At 47.2% G+C, this 23,731-nt stretch overlaps 1 protein-coding gene across 3 annotated transcripts in view; it reads right to left on the bottom strand.

Moving 5' to 3' along the window:
- Positions 1–10,883: 10,883 nt before the first annotated feature.
- The window catches only part of LOC144941644 (ankyrin repeat and SOCS box protein 3-like), a 44,243-nt gene continuing 31,395 nt past the window's right edge, over positions 10,884–23,731 (bottom strand). For all 3 annotated transcript variants that reach the window (XM_078867990.1, XM_078867993.1, XM_078867992.1), the window contains 3 exons: positions 14,969–15,235; positions 13,035–13,165; positions 10,884–11,627 (listed from right to left, as the gene is read on the bottom strand). In XM_078867990.1, coding sequence (XP_078724116.1) covers positions 11,419–11,627; positions 13,035–13,165; positions 14,969–15,235 — 607 coding nt within the window. In that variant the 3' untranslated portion in view covers positions 10,884–11,418. The remainder of the gene's footprint in view (positions 11,628–13,034; positions 13,166–14,968; positions 15,236–23,731) is intronic.

The following is a 23,731-nucleotide window of genomic DNA, read 5'->3' as shown; positions in this document are numbered from 1 at the left end:
TAGTAACTCAGCTTATTGTAGATTATATTTAGTATACTGATGATACTATGTAGTTTATATTTTAGTTGTTTACGTGGTGGTTTTATTTACTGCAGCTGCATACTATTAACACTCCTTCCCTTTATTAATGCTACCCCTATCCCCTCCCTTTGATGCTGCTAATCCTGCATAATGCACGGGCATAAGTAGTAATAATCACATACCTGCATTTCCCATATCCCCTCCCTTTGATGCTGCTAATTCTGCATAATGCACGGGCATAAGTAGTACTAATCACATACCTGCATTTCCCATATCCCCTCCCTTTGATGCGGCTAATCCTGCATAATGCACGGGCATAAGTAGTACTAATCACATACCTGCATTTCCCATAAATATGCTAAATTTCTCTTGATATGCAAATTCCTTTGTCAAGGCGCTCTTCCCCCTCCAACCCAGCTTAAATATACGCTGCCAAGCCTGGTGGTGTTCATTCAGACGCTGTCTTTCTGACAGACCTGATCTTCACCTGAGGACGGCTGCTTGCGTTGTGGCCGAAACGTCGTGAGAATTATTTTATTGTTTTATTTTTATTATTTTATTATTTCCATTCTACGTGACTTTACCGAAATAACCAAGAAGAGGATAGAGTTTAGTTGGTTGGGTACAAAAACTATATTGTAATCTCTCTAGCAGACTTTTGATAAATGGGGTCCTTTCTGAAGCAATTACAGTTAGATCGAGTGAGAGACAAGGGTGCCTCATGTCGCCAGTCTTATTTGTCATGCGCATGGAGCCTTTTGCCCAAGCGGTCAGAGCCAATCAGAGGATTCGAGGGGTGCACATCCCGGAGTGTAGAGAACAAGTAAAAATAGCTATGTATATGGATGATAGTGGTGTTCTTCAGGGATGTCTCCTCGGTTTGGGAGGTATTGTAATTCGCAATACTTGTTTATTTAGCCTCAGGATCCAGGATTAACCTGAGTAAGAGCGAGATTATGATTTTTGAAGACCCTCGGCTTTTTGAAGGTCGCCCAACAGAACTGAGAGTGCAGGTGGAAGGGATCAAATATCCTGGGGTCACCTTCTATATAAAGGAATCTGCAAAAAATAACTGGAAGGAAAAGAGGCCGTGAAGGGCAGGCTGGCCAGGTGGGCGATGTTGTATACTAACCCTTCTTCCAAAATTGATATATAATGAATGAAAACACACCAAAGCGCAGCAAACTGCAAAACACCAGGTGTTGTTAAGTAATGAACTGGAGGAGGGCTAGGATGGCAGAATTTGCAACCTTGCTTCAAGGAAAGATAAGGCCTGATGAACGGGCACATGTCACACGTGCAGGCGGCAGAGACAGTGGGAGAGTCAGCCAGACATAGTTAAGGCAAAAAGCCCAACCATCCTGCATGGTTTTAAAGTAACGTCAAAATTCGAAATTCAACAACAGAGTAGGCTAAATTATCGATCCTCGCGCTCGCTCAAATTGGAGACCAGGCTGCGAGCTACATCAATGAACCATTGCCCATTTGCTAATCCAATACTGAATGTTAATATTACTGAAGTCAAAACGAATTCTATGACCTCAGCACATGGGCGAATAATAGGGCAATGTCAACTCAAAGGCAATGGAAGGAAACAGAGGCGCTTTTGTCTAAATCACAACCACAGAAAGCCAGGAACCATCACTGATTGTGTGTTTAGGGATTCCGAGCTAATTGGAACACGTGCACACAGGGAGGAGGTAGAAATACGCCTTGTCCTCCTGCGGCTGAGGGAGCAAAGATAAACAAGTGGGTCAGCTCAAGGCTGTGTGCACAGGGGAGGGAGCTGATTAAGAATAACACTCCCAGAGCAGAAGGTTGGATGGAGAATAAGAGTGTTGTGTATCTCTCAAGGATGCAGACTCAGCTGAACAACAAGGCTGCGGGGGTCACCAGAAGTTCGCGTTCGCCTAGTTAAGACAAAAAGCTCAATTATTCTGTATTGCTATTTAAAGTAACGTTAAAGTCGGAATTTAACAACAGGGTAGGCTAAAGTTATTGATATGAAATGTTATTTCCATACTTTAATACTTTATACAACTCGACCCGAAGCATATGCGGGATGAATCACCACCAGGTCGAATATAAAATACATAATAAAAGAGCGATGTTAAACCCAGGGTCGGAGAGAAAGGGAGATCCCGGCCGTCTTTGTATCCCCGCAGAGCGGGATAGGAGTGTGTATACGCTCGGGGAAACACCTCCACTTGAGTCAAGCACCACGATGGGAAACGACAGACCTTAGGTTACATACAGAATCATAACTGTGAAATGGTAAGGGACAAATGTTAAAACTTTTTAACCATTTCTTTGTGCGTCGGTGAGGGTCGTGTTGCCCCTCCCTCCAGGTGGTGCAACACGGACAAAGACGCCTATGAGACGATTTGTAAACGTCTGTGTTTTGGTTCATGAAGAAGGCCAGACAAGAGATAATATCGCACCCAGACAGAGAGACGACCTCGAGGCAATTTGTAACACCTGATTGTTTGCTCATGGATTTTATGGAGGGAGTATGACAACGGAATATACCGTGGGTGATGCACACAAGGACATACGGACGTACGGACACACACATGGACACACCTACCTACGGACAGATCCTGACACAGGAAAAAAATCGAAAGAAACCCCGCCTTGTGGGCGGGATCCAAAGGGATTTTTCGGCATAAAAGAAAGGACCCTGAGCATTGGAAACCAGCTCGACCGGGAGGGTCAACTCAGGAACGAGCTGCGACCAGCGGGTCGGCTCGACTCTTCAGCTCGTCTGGGACTCAGCCGAGTTCGATCGGCTCACCGGAGCCGGCTCTCGGGGCTCGACTCAAGCGGCTCCCCATCTCCTCTGCAGGCGGGCAAGACCCGCTTGACAGCTCAACTCGGCCTGCGTGGGTCAACCTCTGCCGAGTCGGAGGTCTCTGCTGCCGCCGGAGTGGTGAGGATCGCGGTTTGGCGACGAGGCTCCGTGCTCACCCTGGTCGATGACCCAACACTGCACGCTGCGAGCGAGCTGTGGGCGCCACCTACCGACCGGGTTCCGAACTGCGACAGCGTATCAACGGGCATCCGAACCAGTTCACCACGGTGACAGGGGAGCGACTGATACGTATGACGCGCACCGCCCCATCACCACACGACCACCAGGCGTCTGTTTGACATAAAGAACCGACTCCGAACACTGACTATTCAAGACAACTCTTACCACTCAAACACACTCGAACCCATAAGCCATCCGTGGCTGTGAAGGCATCACAACGAGACCGAGTGATGGCCATCCGTCGTTTATAAGAGTATTCGTAATTTTTATCTTTAATATTTAGTGGGCTGTACTCTTAATCGCATAAATTCCCAACAGATCCATCAATACGAATTGATTCTTGGCACCTCCTTCCGCCGAGCCACGCTCACGTGGGGAGTGGTGGCCCAACAGATCCTTATCAGGTGATCTGGTCCCCAATTAGTAAACTTGGTATAAGATAACGATCTTCGGAAAAGGAGCACCGTCGCAGGCCCTTACTCCGAGTCATTCTGTTGTCAGATAACCTGCCGATGTATCTGTTGAGATTGGTGCCTTTAAGAATAATAACTGTTTTTGATTGTTTTTTTTATCGCCGTATAATCTTTCAAGTATCTTTCAGTCATAATCGCCGCACGTACTCGCATCCTCTACAGAATATTCAACTGTCCCGTGACCCAAGGTGCTAACAACGTGATAAGGGTTGCGTATGATCAATAAGGAGTGCGGTACTGCGTGAACAATATTGAGTATAATCATTCATTAACGTTAAGGTTTTTCTTAGCATAGTATTTGCATATTTTAACGACTCTCTCTCTCACTAACAACCATCGCGTTATGCGGGATCCATGTGCCGTTGTCAAAGTGAAATCAGACAATCGTTGATGATACTGTATTGATGCCGTGTTGACGTTCCGGGATTGAGAGTTCGCATACTATATCATAGTTGAGGTTGAATTAGTAATAAATTGATTAATACAGAAGTGGTTGTGTGATTCTTTCCTGACATCTATGCATAAGATCTGCTTCTGCGTTGAGATCTGAACTTGGTGACCTTAATAAACACACTAATACATACTCAGTAAATGTTAAAGCGATAACGGGGTGAACCGGGGACCTAAAATATAACCACGAATACCCACTCTGGGAATGTTAAAGCGAGAATGAGACGAACCTAGACAACGATGCCGAGTTAATCTAAGTTAATCTTGCATACTTACACCACACCTGCATAACTGCATACGATTAATTGCCTTATTCCGATCGATAACCCACCCTCGTCACCGAGGCGGGGTCTGGTTATCATAACGACTTGCATTATCATAATTACTACGATTACCTCTCGAATTGGCATAATTAAATGTGCATAATTACATAAATTAACATATTTCCGGATAATTACACATTTGGCCAAATTTCATTTGATTATTATTATTTTCACTGAATATTCATAACCCACATATACAACATAATAATTTCACCCACGCACGCATACAACATAACAAATTTTGATAACCAACATATACAACAGCGACCAGAAGCCTCACTATGGAAGGGGGGATTTTGGTTTTAAAGGTAGAAATGCTACCTGCGCTCAACTACCTGGCATACATCTTCACGACAGACGCGCAAATGGTGCATTATATGGAGACACTTTTCAATTTCATTTGGGGAGGTGTGATGGACCGGGTGAAGAGGAAGAGCATGTATAAAAACCCTGCGAACGGTGGGAGGGGAGCCCCTAATGTCGCGCGTAACCTGACTACGATCTTTGTTTGTAATATGCTTCGCTTGTTTTTTTAAGATGGGTCCCAGGCAAAGGCCTAATTTCTTACAATATAGACTGGCATGGCTCCATTGCCTCGCTGTAAGCCCCTCGCCTGGACGCAGGGGTGGCTGTGTGCCGCAGTTAACAAATACATCGCAGAATACGAGCCGGCCCTTGTAAGAGAGTCGTGGCACCCACGAAGTGTTCTCGTCGAGATTGGCAAGACGGAAACCTGCGCAGAGGTACCAGGCGCACGGGGTGCCCTTCACCAACAAATATGGGGTAACGTGGCATCTGAGGTCCTAACTAAGATGCAAAAGCACATGTCTTGGCTTGCGGTTTGGGACAGGTTGCCATGCAGGGCGTTTATGCATTCCTGCCATATGGCCCGCCACCCCTAAATGCCCAAGGGGCTGTAATTCGGACGATTACACGAGTCATGCTTTTGTGCAGTGTCCTTTTGCGCAGGAGGTGTGGGAGCTGTGATAGCGTTTGCTAGCCAGTTTTTATCCTATCAAGGTTACAATGCCAAATATAATTTGGAAGGGCTTGGGCTCAGGCATGGGCTGTTGTGGGGGCTATAAAATAAGCCTTGTGGAAGGCGCGAGGTTTGATATTCAAAGGTGACATGACACCTTCCGAGCTTTACCACTTAACCTGTAGGCTGATCGGCCGGGTGGTGGAGGTCGACAAGGCATAAGTAGGTTGTCACAAACAGCACTTGGAAGAGTTATCTGCCCCAGCACCGGAAATCGAGGAACGAGACTCGTATTCTTAGGTTTTTTCGGTAAAGTCACGTAGGAAAAACATTAAAATTAATAAAAGTAAAATAAAAATCACGTTTCGGAGGCAACACAAGCTTCCGTCTTCAGGTGGAACCGTCACAGCCACGACAGCTGTATCAAGTAAATGAGAGATTGCAAGAGCTACCACTCCGTATATATAATGGTTGGAGAGGGGGGGGAAGGGCCAAGTACGGCACACTTTTTATTCATATGGTAAGGTGAGGCTTAAGAGGGCGAGCCTTTGTTATGGAGAGGTACGGTTTGTGACTAAGCCTGGCCTACATAACAAGTGAGAAAAGAAACAAACTAAACATGGTAAAACAAGCCTGGCTGTGACGGTCCCACCTGATGACGGAGACTTGTGTTGCCTCCGAAACGTCGTGAATTTTATTTTGTTTTGTTTTATTTTACTTTCATTAATTTTAATGTTTTTACCTACGTGACTTTACCGAAAAAACCTGAGAATATGAATAAGCCTGGCTGTCTATCAATAACCTGTAATAGTTGTCTGTCAAATAAGATGGTCCAAATAAGTGTAGTTAAATCTTTTTTGCATGGTTAATCACATCTTTCCAATGATTACTCAGTTTGTAACCATCATCACGGTTGAAATTATGTCTGTGTTTGTATATTTGTATGGCTTCGTGTACAAACCTTTGATGGTAGCCAGGAGGTTTTCAGACTCGGTTCGGCAATCGCGGACTCTTGTTTTGAAAGGTATTGGATAGACCAGCAAAGTTTTTGTTATCAGGACACTCCATGTGTTGAGGTGTTGTAAGGGATCCAGTATTCACGGCAACGTCCCTCGTGTGGGTTGTTGTTACTGTTTTGCAACTGTTTGATACAGTGTACTGTACATAGCTGGAATAAAACTTTTAAATACAAGTGCTGTGACTCTGGTTTCTTTTCAGCCTTTTACTAAAGATCTGTGGAGAGGCAGGTAACCTGGCTGTCGGGCCAGGGGTTGCCTCGCCAATTCTTGAGTGGATATGGAGACCTGCCGAGCTGTTGAGGCGATCCAGGATGACCAAGCCACGTCGACTGCTGCCGAGGTGGAGGCTGCTGCGACTCGACTATCTGGAGTGCGGAGGCCCATGAAGGAGAGGGCTGCAGCTCAGGCGTCAGTCTCGACTGGGAGGTGGAAAACTGCTGGGGACGCCTTGAGGCAGCCGCCAGGAAGGGTGGACGTGCCGGTGCAGAGGGAGGTGGCTTCTGCCAGGCTCGACAGGAGTGCTACGGAAATTGAGGACTCTGCGATCAGGACAAGACTGCTAAGGCGAATGCAGAACCTGTGTGGGCGAAACAGCGCCAGGAACATGCAGGGCATTGGCGCGGTGGGCCAGCAGCAAGCTTCACACATCAGGTGACACAACAGCGTCTGGTTTGCCTTTAAGGAGGCCGTGCCAGAAGAGGTGACTATGGACCGCTCGATTTTTGTGCGAACTGTGGTTATAGGACCTATTTTGTTTGATAGCTCTGCCGGGCGACAGGGCCTTTGTCAACTTTAGGACCAGCAATTTACTGCAACGCTTTGAGGAGGCAGGTGAGAGGCCTGTCTCTGCTCAAACTGCATTTGCTGTCAGAATTGGACACGAAAATGTTGCCGGTCTTTCTGTACAATGAATCGCTACCAGATCATGATCTGTTGTCGACCTGCAAACGTGTCCAGGACTCGCTGGGCATCTGGACTGGTGCTAGACAGTGGCGGGTGAGATTGAGAGCTGCTGACGGTGCCCTGCAACACATCCCGAGCGCCCTCTACATTGGTGATAGTAGAGGTTTCGTTGTCTATGAAGGCCAACCCAAACTCTGTAGAAGGTGCGGTGGACGAGGTCACCTGGCAGTGGCATGTGAAGCACGAGTGTGCTACCGCTGCAAATCGCTGGACCATGCAGTGGATGAGTGCCGAGCCCCAGCACAATGCAACCTCTGGAAGCAAGGACCATTTATACCGGAACTGCGCCAAATCGTTTGCAAATATGGTCCGGGCACGCAAAAACCAGGCTAATGATGGAGGAAGCAGAGAGATGGTTGAATCTTTGGAGCACGTTATACGTTATACGTAATCGGGCAACTGGTGATGAAGGAGAGACAGTCGACCAGAGAACGCCACTGTTGGACGAGAGAGAGGAGCTGGAAGCGCTGTCTGTGGATGGAGGAGCATCTACGAGTCGGCAGGAAGACCGCTCCAAGGCCAATGAGGTGGAGGAGGCAGTCTCTGAGCCAATTGTGGCTGACTGGGCAGGGGAGGTTGGGGTGACAAGGGGTGATGGAACACAGCAGAAGAAAGTTGAATAGAGGGTCATTCGAGGGGACTGGCTGGAAGAAAGCAAAGAGGAAAGCACCGGAAGCCTCATCATGGTCTGCTTCCTTGAAGGGCCCCCAATTGTCCGACTCTTCAACAGAAAACTTGGCTACATCCAAAGACGAGCTCACAGCCAAAATGATCCAAGGAATGGGGTCTTTCCCGAAATCCGTGGGTGCCGAATGTTTTTTGGACTTGGTCGATAAGAACTGCTATTCATTGCTGGAGCACTTCTCTGCCGAGCCAGACAAAACACCCTTGGCTCTCTTGCATCGGTCAACGTGCGGGGAATCTGGGTGCAGCTAAACGTGCAGCAACGGTTCATTATTTGTGGACTCTCAAAAGGGACTTGTGGCCAAATGACGAAAGTGTCATCTACATATAACTTCCACAAGGAAGGGGAAACTACATCAAAGCTGACGAGCAAATCATATGGGGACAGTGAAATGCCCTTGATTAGAAAGACCAAGTGAGCTGAATTACATACTTTGATGTAGTTTCCCTGTTCACCAACGTCCCTGTACCTGACACCTTAGCAATATTTGAAGACTTAGTCAAACATGGACTGAATCCTGATGTACCTATTCTGGTTAGGCACTGCCTTACCAACACTTACCTCACCTGGAATGGTACTTTCTACAAACAAAATGAAGGTACCCCCATGGGTCCCCCCTTATCACCAGTGATAGCGAATGTTTTCATGGAGAAATTTGAAACAGATGCCATCCAGACATCCACCCTACGTCCTTCCGTGTGGAAGAGATGTAGATGACACTTTCGTCATTTGGCCACATGGCCTGCCAGCTTTGAACCAATTTCTCAACCACATCAATTCCATACACCCATCCATAAAAATCACCATGGAAGTGGAGAAGGATGGTAAGCTACCGTTCTTGGATGTTTTGTTTGAGAAGAGGCCTGACGGCTCGTTGGGACACTGTCTCCAGGAAATCCACCCACACGGATTCCTATCTGAAACCTGACTCCCACCACCATCCGGCACAGAATTCCCTTATCAAAACACTAAACCATAGGGCCCACTGCATTTCCGAACAACACCACCTAGCCAGTGAACTGGAACACGTACACCAGGCCCTCAAGATGAATGGGTACTCGGACCGCATTATTTGCAAAGCTGTTTCTCCAACTATGGAGAAACAACCCCCTGAGAAGCCAATCAAAACCATCATGTTACCATACATAGCAGGTGTTACCAAAATATTTTCAAAATCTTAAACAAACACAAGATCCAGGTCCAATTAAATAAAGTACACAAAATCCATGATCTAATCCCATCTGTGAAGGATGTCATCCCTGACATGCAATATCCTGGATTTTAGAAACCGAGTTGCACCTGCGGCAGCAGTTACATCGGAGAAACAAAACGACATGTCTCGGACCGTGTCTGCGAACACAAGGCAGATCTGAAACACGGCAGAACCAATACCTCTGCCGTAGCTGACCATTGTTATAACGCTGTGGGCTCATATTGTGTTTTCCGAGACCAATGTACTCTGCAAATCTTCGGGCTATCAAAGGTTTGTTCATGAAGCCATCCAGATATATAAACATAGACATAACTTCAACCGAGAAGATGGATACAAATTGAGCAATCATTGGAAGGATGATATTAACCAGGGAAAACCCTAACTGCTTTCTATCATATCTGCCGGGTCCGGGTACTAGCCCTTTTTTCCGTGTTAACTCCCCCCCCATCCCCAGCTCTCTCGGCCTCCCACTTCCAGCCCCGCCCAATTCCCCCCGTCCAGCTTCACGTCCCTCTCCTAGCGTCGAGGCAACACTCCCCTCCCCCTACCCCCCTCTCTCACCCCTTGCCCCTCCCCCTTTCTTACCTATATAACCTCTTACCACGGCATCTCTCTCCCACTTAAGCAAAACATTTTCTTGCTGTGGTTTTCCCACCTGATGATGATTGCTTGTGTTGCAATCGAAACGTCGTGATTTATTTTATTTTATACCTACGTGACTTTACCGAAAGAACTAGAGTTTAGGTAAAACAAAACAACACAGGCACCATTTAAACGTGATAAATACAAAGTTACCACAATAGTTAGATAAAAAACTAAATGTAGTGCGATATAAAGTTGAGGGGCAGGGAGGGGCTAGGGTGAGTGGCGGGTTGTTAGGGTTTTGGAAGGGTCGTACTCATGGAACACAATATGCAAACAAACACATCACACCGCACTTTCAGTTATCTTCACCTGATATGCAGGTCGGGGGTTCAATATCGACCCTGACTGACACCTGCTGTATATTTGGAGTTTGCGCGTCTCTCTCCCTGTGGTCGTGTGTATTTTTCTCCACGCCACCTGTTTTTCCCTCCATATTTAGAAACATGCATTGAGATTATTTATATTCTGCTGCAATTAATGTCTAAATGATATACTACTTTATTAAGATATAATTTGTGGCCAGGTGGCTTGTGAAAAACAAGTTAATACCTCAGTGGGCTTTACCTGGTAGGATGGGGATAGTTTAATTTTATATGAATGTGTTTTGGGGATTCGTTTACCTTTCTTGTACTTTGCACTATCATGTTTTTGTATTGTTCTTGTAACGTTCTTACCCCGTATTGGTCATCTGTGAAAAAGAGCTTCATAGCTCATCGGATTCCTCCTGCAGTATATTCTGATAAAATAAGTAAAATGTACAGTGAGCCTGATTAGTACTTGATTGGGACACTGCTTTGGACTGGCAGGTGCTGTCGTGTTGGAGGTGGCTGCGAGGCGGACAAGAGATGTAAGCACAGTAGCGGATTCTCGATTCTCACCCCCTCCCTCCTCTGGGCTGTTTCTCTCTGGGGTCTCCAGATTCCTCCCAAAAAAAAGCCACTCTCACGACTGGAATTGGCCAAAGATCCCAATGTGGCAGTACCCTCCTGAAAAACAGTCTTGAAACTCCATGAAGCTCAATTGCCACGACAAATTACTCTGGAAATGTTTTCAAAGTATTGATATCATGTATATGTTCTGTATAGTTATCAATAAAATAGTTACGTTTTATTTCAGAAGAAAAAAAAGATTTAGGAAAACTAAAACGAGGCAACAATGACAATATAACCAATATTAATCAAAACACTACATCGCGGCAAGCCGAGTTGTGTAATTAAATTAATTAGTGATGCTGCTGTGTCAGCAGTTGAGCACAAGCACAAATAACACCACACTTTTCATCAACAATGCCTTTAAAGTATATAAAATCAGCGACGTTTTGGGAAATGGCACTCTTCATGTGCAAATTTTGTGTACTATGAAGGGCCATTGAACCAAATGTTTCCAATTATTTATTATTTTATTTTCAGGCCAGTGTTGTTGACAAGCATATCGAGTTTCTAGTTCGAAAACACCTCATCAAGTGCAGACCCTCTTCACAAGCCTTGTACGAGCGAGTCAACTCGTAAGTTCCATCGTGGCATATGCATCACTTATCTACTTTCACAGTGCCCCAATAGGCCACTGCACACTGGGCTATTACTGCAAGTGTCTCATGTAGTCCGATCAAAGTCCGATCACTCTGCTTCGTCGCCAGAAGTGGCATCTGGATCAGGTATCCCATGAGCTGTGAGGACGTCGCGATAGAGCAAAAACTCCCGCAGGCTGGTCGGTAGCGGCAGGTAGCAGGTCCAATCCTGACCGCCGCGCTGAGCTCGAAGTCTGCGATCCCCAACCGCGAGCCGCAGGCGGAGGCGGCACAGGTGGCGCAGGGCGGCGGGGCGCTCTGCACTCAAAGCAGATGACAAGCTGTCACCTTCAAACATCTGTCACCCCCTCAAAATCAACGCAAGTACTTTTTACAGATCCCATCATGAACACAGTCTTCTAGGGGTGCACCATTCGAGCAGCATTGCTGCAACCAAAGCACTGGACCGATTTTGACAATGCGTGTTCTCATCAGTCATCAGGCTTGCTTGTATGAGTGTTGGTGAACTGCCAGAGTTTATAGCAAGAACCCTCTCTCATAATAAAGGTGTTTTCGGTTAGATCGCATAAGTATAAATGTGTGTTGAAGTAAATCCACAACATTTACACTGGTGGGCTGAAGTAGTAGCTAATTGGCACATTTTGTTTGTGACAAAGCTTACTGTTGGCTCTGTCAGGTGGGGGCGGGTAAACAACACATTTATACTTACGCGATCTAACCCAAAAAAGCCTTTTATGAATAATATTGATCGCAAAAGCCTACGTGTCAAAAGGACCGTCTCTGTTAGATCTGGGTCCTAGAATAGTTCCTGCATAATTCACTGTATATTCACTTCAGTTGTCCAATGTCCATCATGTATTACACATTTTACAAAGCGATAGTTGATGAACATAAAAAGTATCTTTTTCAAGAGAGATCTTAGGTCATATTCACAAACAAAGATTATAAAATTATTGTGTAGTAAACAATAAGATCAACTGTCATCACACATCATCAGCCACGATCAATCCACTGCTGGATGAAGGCCTCCCCAAGAAATCTCCATCCGTCACTGTCTCACAATGCAACGTACCACCCAGCACCTGTGCTCCAGCCAATCTCATTGCTCCCATCTCCACGGTGGACATCCTCTTGGGTGCATGCACCCCTTTGGCTCCCACTCAGTAGTTATTCTTGCCCACTGGCCAGTGTCCTGCCCAAGCCCACTCTATGTTAAAACTATTTTTATTTTACCAGGTAAGGCCCACTGAACTATATAGCTCTTTTTCAAAAGCTACCTGGCCACAAATGCCAACAAAGTGGCTTATAATGTGCAGATTTTTAGTAACCAAATACTCTAAACGCATGTTTATTCTAAATGTAGAGTGAAAAAATGGATAACGCAGCAAAAAAGCCATGTGACCACAGGAAGAGAAACATGCACACTCCAAATATGCAGGTTTCAGGGTTGGGATCGAACCCACAACCTCCTGCATACCAGGCAAGGTAGTTAACAGCTCACCACCACTTTTCTTAACAGTCAATATGAAGACTCTAACTTGAGTATGCACTTGGATGACTGCATACATTCTACAGACTTAAAAATCCTAGCCAGAATAGTAATTAATTTTCATCGGTCTATTCCATGGTATGTGCATGGTCAATGCACATAGCTAAACTCTGACACCCCGCCGCTCCAAGTGTACAAGACAAATAGAGCATTACCAAACTTGTGTTGAAGTTCTCTGTCAGTGTCTCCTGGGAGTGGATGATTTCCAATGCATGACACATCCGAATTGCGGTGGTCTGTAAACTCCAAACACAAGGTCAAGGCGCCCATGTCTAGAATCACCAGTCTGTAGCCACACAATGAGAGCACAAGTCATCAAAGCATTCATGCACTGTTGTTACAAAGTAGAACATTAAACAAGGGGTGATTTTACACTGAAAACCATGCCGTTTTCAGTTCAGAGAAAAGTCAAGTACACGAGTAATGTATCAGGTTTCAGGTGCTCTCATATTTGGTTTTATATATAAATAAGTTACAACTCAAAAATAACGGCGTGCTCTTTTATTATATCATAATTACGTCACAGACTAATGAACCGTCCTTGTGGAGAATTACTACTATAATGAGCCAAGAATGACTGTTTGTGTCCCGCGCGTGACGTCACTCCACATGCCGCACCCCCGGTCATTAATATTCATGAGCGGGTGGATTTTTACTCACGCAGAAGGTCAAGTGGAAAGAAATCATTTTTTTCGCAAATTCACTTTAAGTTTGACGTTTCTTAATTGAAAGTGAATCTAATAAATAATTCTACGCAGCAACAAAGTGGATTTGGTGTCTTTATTTATTTCTTCAGCACTTCAGACGAAAGGTAAGTTTAACTTCTTGGTTCTTTCGGTAAAGTCACGTAGAAGGGAAGTAATAAAATAATAATGAAACATAATAAAATAATTTATTTCAAATTATTTTATTATATTATTTTATTATGTTTTATTATTATTTTATTACTTCCCTTCTACGTGACTTTACCGAAAGAACCAAGAAGATGAATCCCTGCAGTCACGAAAGCTTTAAATCGAAAGGTAAGTTTAATTTGTTTCTTTACTTTGCATGAAAAAGACATTTATCGGTGATTTTCCAGATATTGTATCGATTTCCAATGCATTTCAACCCCAGCGACCGAAAGCAGAAGAGAATAAAGTATCAGAGCAGTGAATTTGAACAAATTGAAGGTCAGTTATATACAGTGCTACAGTCACATGAAGTCATGTGTTTTATGGCGTAGTTTTGTGCAAGAATCACTGCCATTAATAGTTCTACAGTGAACTGCTGTGAAGTGTTTTATGAATTCGTTTTGTGCCAGATTCACTTCTATTAATACAGTGCTACAGTGAAATACGGTGAAGTGTTTGACATACTTTCGTGCAAGATTCACTGCCATTAAATTTACACAAGATACAATTATACTCTGTTAAATGTTTTCGTAAATATTACAGCTTCTGTCCTAGGACAGGCAAAGAAGCTCATGTTTATAATAAAACGCCTATTCCCGTAATTGTCTCTCCACAATTGTTTTAAATTTACACATCCCATTTAGCCGCACAGCCTTCTGGGAGTGAATATTTTCAGCAGCAGTGGTTCAATGCAATACAGTTGTAGACTGGTTTCGACAATGAGTGTCTCACCAGCAATCAGGATTGCTTAACCCAATGCTTGTGGACTGCGGGCGGTGACATGGCCACACAGTCGAGCGTTCGCCCTTTGTTGCAGAGGTTCACAGTTCAAATGTAGAGGCCTCCCCAATTAATACGGTGGGAGTGATAACCGTAATGCTAAGCACCGTCTGCTTCACAGACAGATTACAAGATTCCGTGACGTCATTTGCAAGAGTAGGCAAATGAAACATTACCTGCAAATGTTTAACATTTGTATACAGGAATCACCATCAGCTAATGACTAATGCTCGTTTGCAGGCCAGGTGTTGAGTTACCTTATGACCAAAAGACAGCTGCCACTGGGGTGCCCTTCCAAATGTGTTGAGATGAGATAAGATGTCCGGCGTAGAGGTGCAACATCAAAAACAAATCCTCATCGTTATTCCCTCTCAACGTAAAAGTGTCCATTGCGCTCAGGGGGAGGGGTATGTTACCGGTCAGGGCAGCGGAGCAGCAGTTGAACGTCAAATCCAGCGAGCAGAAGCTGTGGCAGCCATTGACGGTAGAGTCCATTCCCAGAGCGAGCGCACACCTCCCGGCTGAACAGGCGGCTCGCGGCATCGCAGGTGGAGGGTAGGGCACAGCCACTCTGCAGCAAGCGGCTGAGAAGCCGGCACCGTCCTGTCCTCACACTCAGCTCCAGGTGCGAGGTCGTCACACTTGCACCAAACTCCAATAAGATGTCCACCAGCTTGGAGGAGCTGCGGGAAATGGCAAACAGGGGTAACAGCTTGTTTCCTGAAGAAAGATTGAGTGTCAAGTTGTTTTTCAGTAGGGGGGTAATGCTACTGTTATGCATAATCCCATTTGAGTAATTTGAAGGTACAGGGACTCCTATACTTACGACTTTCAGAGATAAGAACAAACCTGTCCATATGTCCAGCTGCCTGTTTGGACCGAGAGTAGTAAGTTCAACCGCCGCCTATTAGTTGGTTGCATCACCTGCGAGCTGGAGCACGGCGCGTGGTCAGCTACTTCACTGGACCTCGTGTTCTCTGGCCGCTACTTTCTACGCGCTGCGTGCGTGGTCGTGTCCGCCCGCATACATGCTCAACGAGTGTTTACGTAGGCGTGTACGCACCCTCCACGTGCGGGGAAGCACGTGCTGACGGCGTGGATCTTGGGCACCACTATCTGAACTTGCTGCTCCGGGCAGCACAGCCGCTGATCGCAGTCCACCCAAATCCTGGCCCCCTCCATCACCACCACCGGTACAGCATGGGCTGATATAATAGGGCTTTCGACATGCACCATCTCTTCATCACCTGCACCTGGAATCCGTGCTCCTGAGGACGCTCTCTGGCCTCGGGCTTCTTCGAGGTCAACATCAGAGACTATATCAACACCATGGTTGCAGAGGCGGTAGGGGCCGCTGTTCACAGGTCAACCTTCGACCAGCTATTTCCTCTGATCTCTCGATGCCTCGCCTCTTCGGATCTTCACATCCACCTTTACCTATCCGCCTCGGCCTACTTAACTTACGCTCCATTACCAACAAATCAGCCCTGATTCACGATACCATCTTGGACCACCACATCAACCTTTTGCTTATTACCGAGACCTGGTGCAGGCCAGACTCCCCGCCAGCCATCTCTTTGGAAGTCGCGCCCCCGGGATACAAAGGTCTTCATAAACCTCGCGCAAGTATCGTATTTTCCCGCATATAACCCACAGGGTATACCACTTTTTACAAACAAAACAAGACCCTGTGGGGTATATGGAGTTACGGGCTATCCCAAAAATATTTTACACGTGTGCCATGTCATAACTCGTAAAAAAAAATCATGGTAGGACTATCCACTATGCAACACTTACCTTTGACTAAAGCACTGCTGAATAAACCACTCACACTAAAATTGCACATGTTATCACGTTTTAAATGAATTGTTTGTACAATAAAACGACAACGTTTGAAGTTAGCGCACTGTTTACCGGCGACGGGAGAGCTGGGGGGAGAGAGAGAGGTGGGGGTTGGGGGGTGGGGCAGCTGGGGGGAGAGAGAGGTGGGGGGTGGGGCAGAGCAAGATCTGCGGTGGCGACGGGAGATTTTGGAAGAGGGAGAGGTGAGAGGTGGGGGGTGGGGCAGCTGGGGCGAGAGAGGTGGGGGGGGGCAACGGCGTTACCGTAGTGCCACTATTGTCTGCACAGTGCGCAATCTACCAGTGCTAAAACTGTACTTACTTATCTACCAGTTATGTGTTACTTATTTATTGGATATTTACTTTTGTTACTTATTTACTGTTTTAAGTTAACTCGTTCCTGGTTAGTTTGTTTTATTTGTGCACGTTATGATTTTAATGTTTACAATTGATAGTGGAATGTATTACAAATGTAAACTTCGTATTAATATGATGGAATTAAGCTGCGGTAACAACGTTAAATATATGAATGCATATGCGGGGTATATGGAGGTGCAGGCTATCTGAAATTTGTTTTACACAAAACGCTATTTTTGCGGGGTATATGTGTCTGCGGGTTATATGCGTATGCGGACTATATACCGGCTATATGCGGGAAAAGACGGTAACCAGCGGGGTGGTGGCTTGGCGGTCGTCTACAATGCACACTTGAAAATTAAAGAGCTCTATCTAGCGATGGCTCCCACCACCTTTGAGGTCCAGTCCGTGTCCCTCACTACTAACACAGAGTGCTTTTTCATCATTTCCATCAATCGCCCTCCAGATGGCAGCATCACTACCTTCTTAAACGAGCTTTCCGAATTTATTTACCTCATTCCTAACCCATCTCACAGGCTCGTGCTGACTGGAGACTTTAATTGCCCTGGCAATACCCCAGCCTCCATTGACAGCCACCTCGAGTCAACCCTGGCCTGCCATAACCTGGTCATCACCAACTCAGGCCCCACCAGAGCTTCCTCAACAAATGTTGAGAGTATGCTCGACCTGGTTCTGGAACTTGACCAGGATCGATGCATCACTGCACTGGGAGTTTTACAAACTAGTTACTCCGACCACCACCTCATACTATTTTCCCTTCAAATTCCCAAGCCAATCACCATCCACCCGCCACTCCCGTAATTTCAAGGGTATCAAGTATTCCACTCTACAGCACCTCCTCGCAAACTCGCCTTCAATGTTATCCCCATCATCCGATCCAACTGTCTGCGCTCTTCAACTAGAAGCTGACCTGAGGGAGGTGCTGAACAAGCTGGCTCCATTAAAACCACGAACCACGAGGCAGCCTTCCCACGACACTCGCTGGCTCTCAAAAGATGCCATCTTTGCTAAGCGAATCAGGAGGCGCCTTGAAAGGATCGCATCCCGCAGTGATCTTCATGCTGATCGAGTTGCCTACAGAGCTGCCTACAGAGTTGCCTGCAGGAAAACGAACAAACTTATCCTTGCCTCACGTTCCTCCTACATTGAAGAGCGCATGAAAAGAGCTACCGGAAAACCAAGCATCCTTTGGAAACCTCAAGAATCTTCTACATCCTGGTAGCACCAGGGTCCCTCACCTTAGCGATCCACTGGCCTCACTGAAACTTGCCACCTCTTTTACAACTTACTTCACCAACAAGCTGATCACCATCACAAAGTTCTGCACGTCTTCCCTCACATCGCACCATTGTACCCCGCTCCTGTTTTCTGAAATTGTAGTCACTCACCCAGACACCTTTCTAACCACGTTCAAGCCGGTGTCTTCAAAATACGTTTTCTCTTTGATTCAATCACTTCACATGAAGTCATCTCCACTCGACGTCCTCCCAGGTTCCTTGTTCAAGCAATGTGCTCCGGAACTCGCCATCATGATCAGGAACATCGCAAATGCCTCATTCTCTATGGGGTGTTTTCCGTCCAACCTCAAATCTGACCTGGTTACCCCCCTGTTAAAGAAACCAAGTCTCGACCCTGATGACTCGTCTAGTTATCGTCCCATCACTAATCTCTCGAACCTCTCTAAAACTCCTCGAAAGACTCGCCCTCGCCCAGCTAAAACCCCACATCACTCCCTCCCCAAATTACTGCTCCTTCCAGTCAGCTTACCGACAAAACTACTCCACAGAATCTTTAGGTAAAGTCACGTAGATAGGTTCAAAGAAAATAACAAAAAATAACAAAAAATTACGACGTTTCGATCGCAACACAAGCAGTCGTCTTCAGGAAAAGGGGGGGTTAGCTTCCAAGGCAAACTATAAGGTTTTGAAATGGGCGTAGCCCAAATGTCAGCAGCCAATGATAATGTAAGTGATGGGCAGCCAACCCGACGGTGGTTGGTTTTTCCACCAATCAAAATTAGCATGTTAAAGAGAGATTAGCATGTTAATAATGGAAGATCGTAGAGCTGCAACCAAGGGGTCGGCGTGTGAAGTGACTGTGAAAGCACAAGTTTGAAATAGGCGTGAAGCACAACTAACATCAAAAGGTGGAAGGATTGGAACATCATCGCCAATTATGACTTAAACTGGTTGATAACGTCCTTCCAATGATTGCTCAGTTTGTACCCATCTTCTCAGAGTAACGAGGGCTCGGGGTAAGCATTTACATCATGAGGCCTCCTCTGCCAGTAGCAAAATATAATAGGTTTTTTCCCCTTCTGATAGTGCATTGTCTTTGAGTTGTGCGCCTTTTGGCGTCATCCGGTCAAACACGATATGAGACTAGGTTCTAAGAAAAGCTGTCTCTGGTGTGGACCAAACAATTTCAAGGACAATGCATACATTATCAGAGTGTGTTTTTTTTTGCATTCTGTTCGCAGGTATTGTGGTTAATGCAAACATGATTCGTTGTAAAAAGGTTTCAGTTTTGTTGCCAGAAAAATGGGAAAAACCTATTATATTTGCTACTGGCAAAGGAGGCCTCATGAGGTATATTAATTGTTTACGTTGTATGTAATGTATAATATACTATCTATAATATTTAACACTGAAATCAAGCATAGCTAAATTTGTTGTCATGCACATGGTGCCAATCGCCGGACTGGTTACACAGCCTTTGAAGTGGTTTTGCTGTTTTCACAGGATCGGTCCGGGACCACCAGATAATCGCGCGCCGGATATATAATTGATGATCAACTGTATTGGCAGAGGCTTGTATTTATTTGGAAGCAGTTGTTTTAAACATTCGACAATCAAGTTAGAAGGTTTAGAAAGGAGAGGCAGCTTCCACTGGTGAACATTCCTGTGGTTCCAGCTTCATCGTCAGATGAAGAGGTGGGTGATCATGCCCCTTCTGCTTCTGCATAACTCGACCAAAGCTCACCCCAAGAGGCCTTGATCAGCAAGCTCTTAAATCATATCTAAGTGCTATTTCATCGATTATATTTATCATGAGTTCAAATGTATGTTAACTTATAATCGTATGCATTTGTATGTACTTCATGACATTTAGTTGAGTAACTTTTTTCTGTAAATGTTGGCTTGGAATGCAACCCCTGATTTTAACATTTATGTCTCTGTGAATATTAGGATTCACTTGAAATAATTTTGAGTTAAGTAGCATTTTCCAATAATGCATCCCCTACATATAGTAGGAGATTCCTTTAATGGGATATGAGGCTCAACGGTTGAGCTAATTTCACAGAGGAGTAATCTCGAATGCAAGATTCTGTGGGCATCTGTGTCAAAGGCTTTTATCAGGTCAATGAAATCAGTGATGCTTTGTCTGAAGTGCTGACAGTGTGCATGTGAAGTATTGGAAATGACGGCAGGAAACTCCTTGACGGGAACACACTTCTTTTATTAAATCTTGACTTGAACGATACAACGCGTGTCCTCTCTTCTTCACAGTACGGTCACCATACAACGGTACAACTCGTGACCTCTTCTCTCCGCTCCACACTTCCCTCAACTCCCGTAGACTCTGTGCTGCTGGCTCTCTGTGCCTCGTGTAGACTCCGCGTCTCGGCTACACTCTTCTCACGTCTCGTGTAGACTCTGCGCCTCTGCTACACTCTTCACTCGTCCCGTGTAGACCTTACGCCTCCGCTACACTCTTCACTCGTCTCGTGTAGACTTTACGCCTCCGCTACACTCTTCACTCGTCTCGTGTAGACCTTACACATCTGGCTACACACTCTTCAGTACCCGTCTCGTGTAGACCTTACATCTCCGGCTACACACTCTTCAGTACCTATCTCGTGTAGACCTTATACTCTCTCTGGCTACACCGTATGCATTACTCGGCTCGTGTAGACCTTACACTCTCTCTGGCTACACCGTATGCATTACTCGGCTCGTGTAGACCTTTCTCTCTCTCTGGCTACACCTTGTACATTACTCTCCATTACTCTACATTACTCTCCCTTACTCTCCTCTCCGGGCTCTATCTCTGCACCTTCGTCTTCATTCCTAGATGGTTCCACTTCCTCCCTCTACTCCTCTGTGCATCACCTTATATATCCCTTCCTCCCGGGAGACGGAGCGGATGCGGACCTCAACGTCGGCACCGCTCCTCAGTTACCCAATCACCATGCGCTATCTCTACGATCCGTTTCCGCCCAGCGCGTGTTTCCACTCATCGACCAATCACACCGCGCTGCCACCCGATCACTCCCTCTCAGCGCGTCACCGGCACACAGCCAATCAGCAGCACTACCCCCACCCGCGCTGACGCCTGCTCCTCCCCGTCAGCGCGCGTCACCGCACACACACCCGTACATACGCGCTGGCACACGACGTATACCCCCAGCGCGTATCACCACTACATCACCCCCTCCCACATAGCTCGCAGCCGGCCCGGCTGCTAACAACAACCAACCGCAACGATAAGACGACAACCCAACCCAAAAAAAAAACCCCGTAACCCCCCAGTGTGCCCCGTAACATAACAAGAACAACAACAACAACAAGAACTATGTACAAATTGACAACGAACACAAGAAAAGTCAACAACAACACAATACACGCGAATTCCAGAAAACGAACGCGCCCAGCGTCCCTGCGACTACACGCAGTGACGAGGCGCTCCAACTGCCCCGACTCCTCACGAGGCGGGTCACGCAAAGTAGCGCGACCTGGCGCGAGTCCGTCTGGCTGGTCCGTCGTATGGGGCGGGACACTGACGACCGTCCGGCGGTTCCGGCAGCTCCAGACGGCGCGGAACGGGCCTGAAAGGGCCGGCCCCGCCGCGGAGATCCGGCCGCCGGTGGTCGGCAGCTGTCAGTTCCGAGACACCTGGGAGCAGATCAGGCGAAAATACGTGTGGATCAGGCAGAGACATTTCCCCCTCTGGGTCGCCAGTCACGTCACACGCTCGGCCCTCACGACACAAGGGGAGGCCATATGGAGGCGAGAACGGTTTCAGTCGGGAGGGGTGAACGTACCAACGGCGCTTTCCCCACTTTATCTGAACGCACTGGGGCCGTGCAACGCGCACGACCTCCACGGGTCCCCTCCACGGTCTCAACAATTTAGGCGACGTAGCCAAGGGTGCCTGAGGGCAATGCAGCCAGGCCCTGTCACCTGGTTTCCATTCGTGCATGGACACCTTCCGTGCCCGCAACCGTTCATTAGCAATTTGGCGAGCCCGCGAATTAAGCCGTGCAGCCTCCCTCGCCTCTGTCAGCTTGTGAATATTAAACTTAATATGTTCTGCCAATTTAGAATTAGTTCGTAGAGCGGACAGGCCAAGTTGCGTTTCCATTGGCGGGTCAGCTTCCCGACCGTACATCAAATAGAATGGGGAAAACCCCGTAGCTGCATGGGGGGCCATTCTATACGCGGCAAGGACCCCCGGGACCTGCAGGTCCCAATCTACATGTGCCTCACACACCTGCTGGCACAGCATGGAAGTCAAGGTTTTATGAAGCCTCTCCACCATCCCGTCTGTCTGCGGGTGGTACGGGGAGGTACGCACCTTCTTGGTACCCAACAGATCGCACACCTCTTGCAACAATTTACTCGAAAATTTTTTACCCTGGTCGGTCAGCAGGCGTTCGGGAGCCCCCTTGTCCAGGACATAGCCCTGGACGAAGGCGTCCGTCACAGCCGCTGCCGACTGGTTAGCGAGAGGCCACGCCATAGGCCATCGGGTAAAGTATTCGACCCCCACTAACAAGTATTTATTCCCTCTCGGCGTGACTGGGAAGGGCCCCATAAATATCGAGTGCAACGAGCTCGTTAGTGCGCGAGACCTGAATAGATTGCAGCGGTGGATTAGCTGCCACGGGCGGTGGTTTACGTCTGGCGCACTCAACGCACCCCTTCAGAATATTTACCACATCACTTCCCATTCCCGGCCAGTAATAGTCACGCTGAAGCAGGGCAAGCGTCTTGTTAACTCCCAAATGCAAGAGGCGTTCGTGGGCCGCCAAGACAACCCTCCCCCGTACAGCGGAAGGCACCACGAGTGCGTTCCGCTGGGACAAACTGTCCCATCTTAATAACATGCCCTGCTTAAGTACATAGGAGCCGGTGCGCTCCTGGTCCCCCTCGGGACCCCCCACCTTGCGGCGCAATGCTAGCAGCGAGCTGTCCGCCATCTGGAGACGGCCCCATTCGCTGAGCGACAACGAGAGCAGCGAGACCCGACCCTGAGAGGCAGTGGAATCATCCACGATCGGTGCGCCCGCTGTCGCAGCCAGTGCCCCCATCTCCCCCGCAAGCGTCGGTTTACAGCGCGCCGATCCCGACAAACACGCGCATTCATTACAAGGCAACAACCGCGACAGGCAATCGGCATTTGTGTGTCGCAACCCCTTACGGTACGTAGTCGTAAACTGATAGTCCTGGAGGACTTCCAACCACCGCGACAACTGGCCCGAGGGTTGGGCGACCCTCAATGAATACTGTAGCGCCGCGTGGTCCGTTCGGACCGTAAAGTGACGACCATAGAGATATGGTCTGAACTGCTGCACAAAAAAGACAATGGCAAGCAGCTCGCGACGGGTGACGCAGTAGCGCTGCTCCGCCGGAGACAACACCCTACTACCGTAGGCGACAACTCTTTCGACACCCCCGACGACTTGGGATAGCACCCCCCCAATGCCCGTGTTGCTAGCATCCGTGTCCAGCAAAAAGGGACTCGTAAAATCGGGATAACACAAGGGTGGGGCACCCACCAAGGCGTCCCGGAGGGAGCGAAACGCGGCTTCCTCCTCCGGTCCCCATTTGAACTTCACTCCCTTCGCCGTTAGAGCGTGCAAGGGTTTTGCAATAGTGGCGAAGTGCTCAACGAACCGCCGGTAATAAGAAGCAAACCCGATGAAACTACGCACGTCGGAAACGGACGTAGGTGTCG

Source organism: Lampetra fluviatilis, chromosome 25, assembly GCF_964198595.1.
Source record: "Lampetra fluviatilis chromosome 25, kcLamFluv1.1, whole genome shotgun sequence".
Taxonomy (NCBI): Eukaryota; Metazoa; Chordata; class Hyperoartia; order Petromyzontiformes; family Petromyzontidae; genus Lampetra; species Lampetra fluviatilis.
Note: the sequence above shows the minus strand (reverse complement) of the source record. Positions and strands in the feature narration are given on the sequence as shown.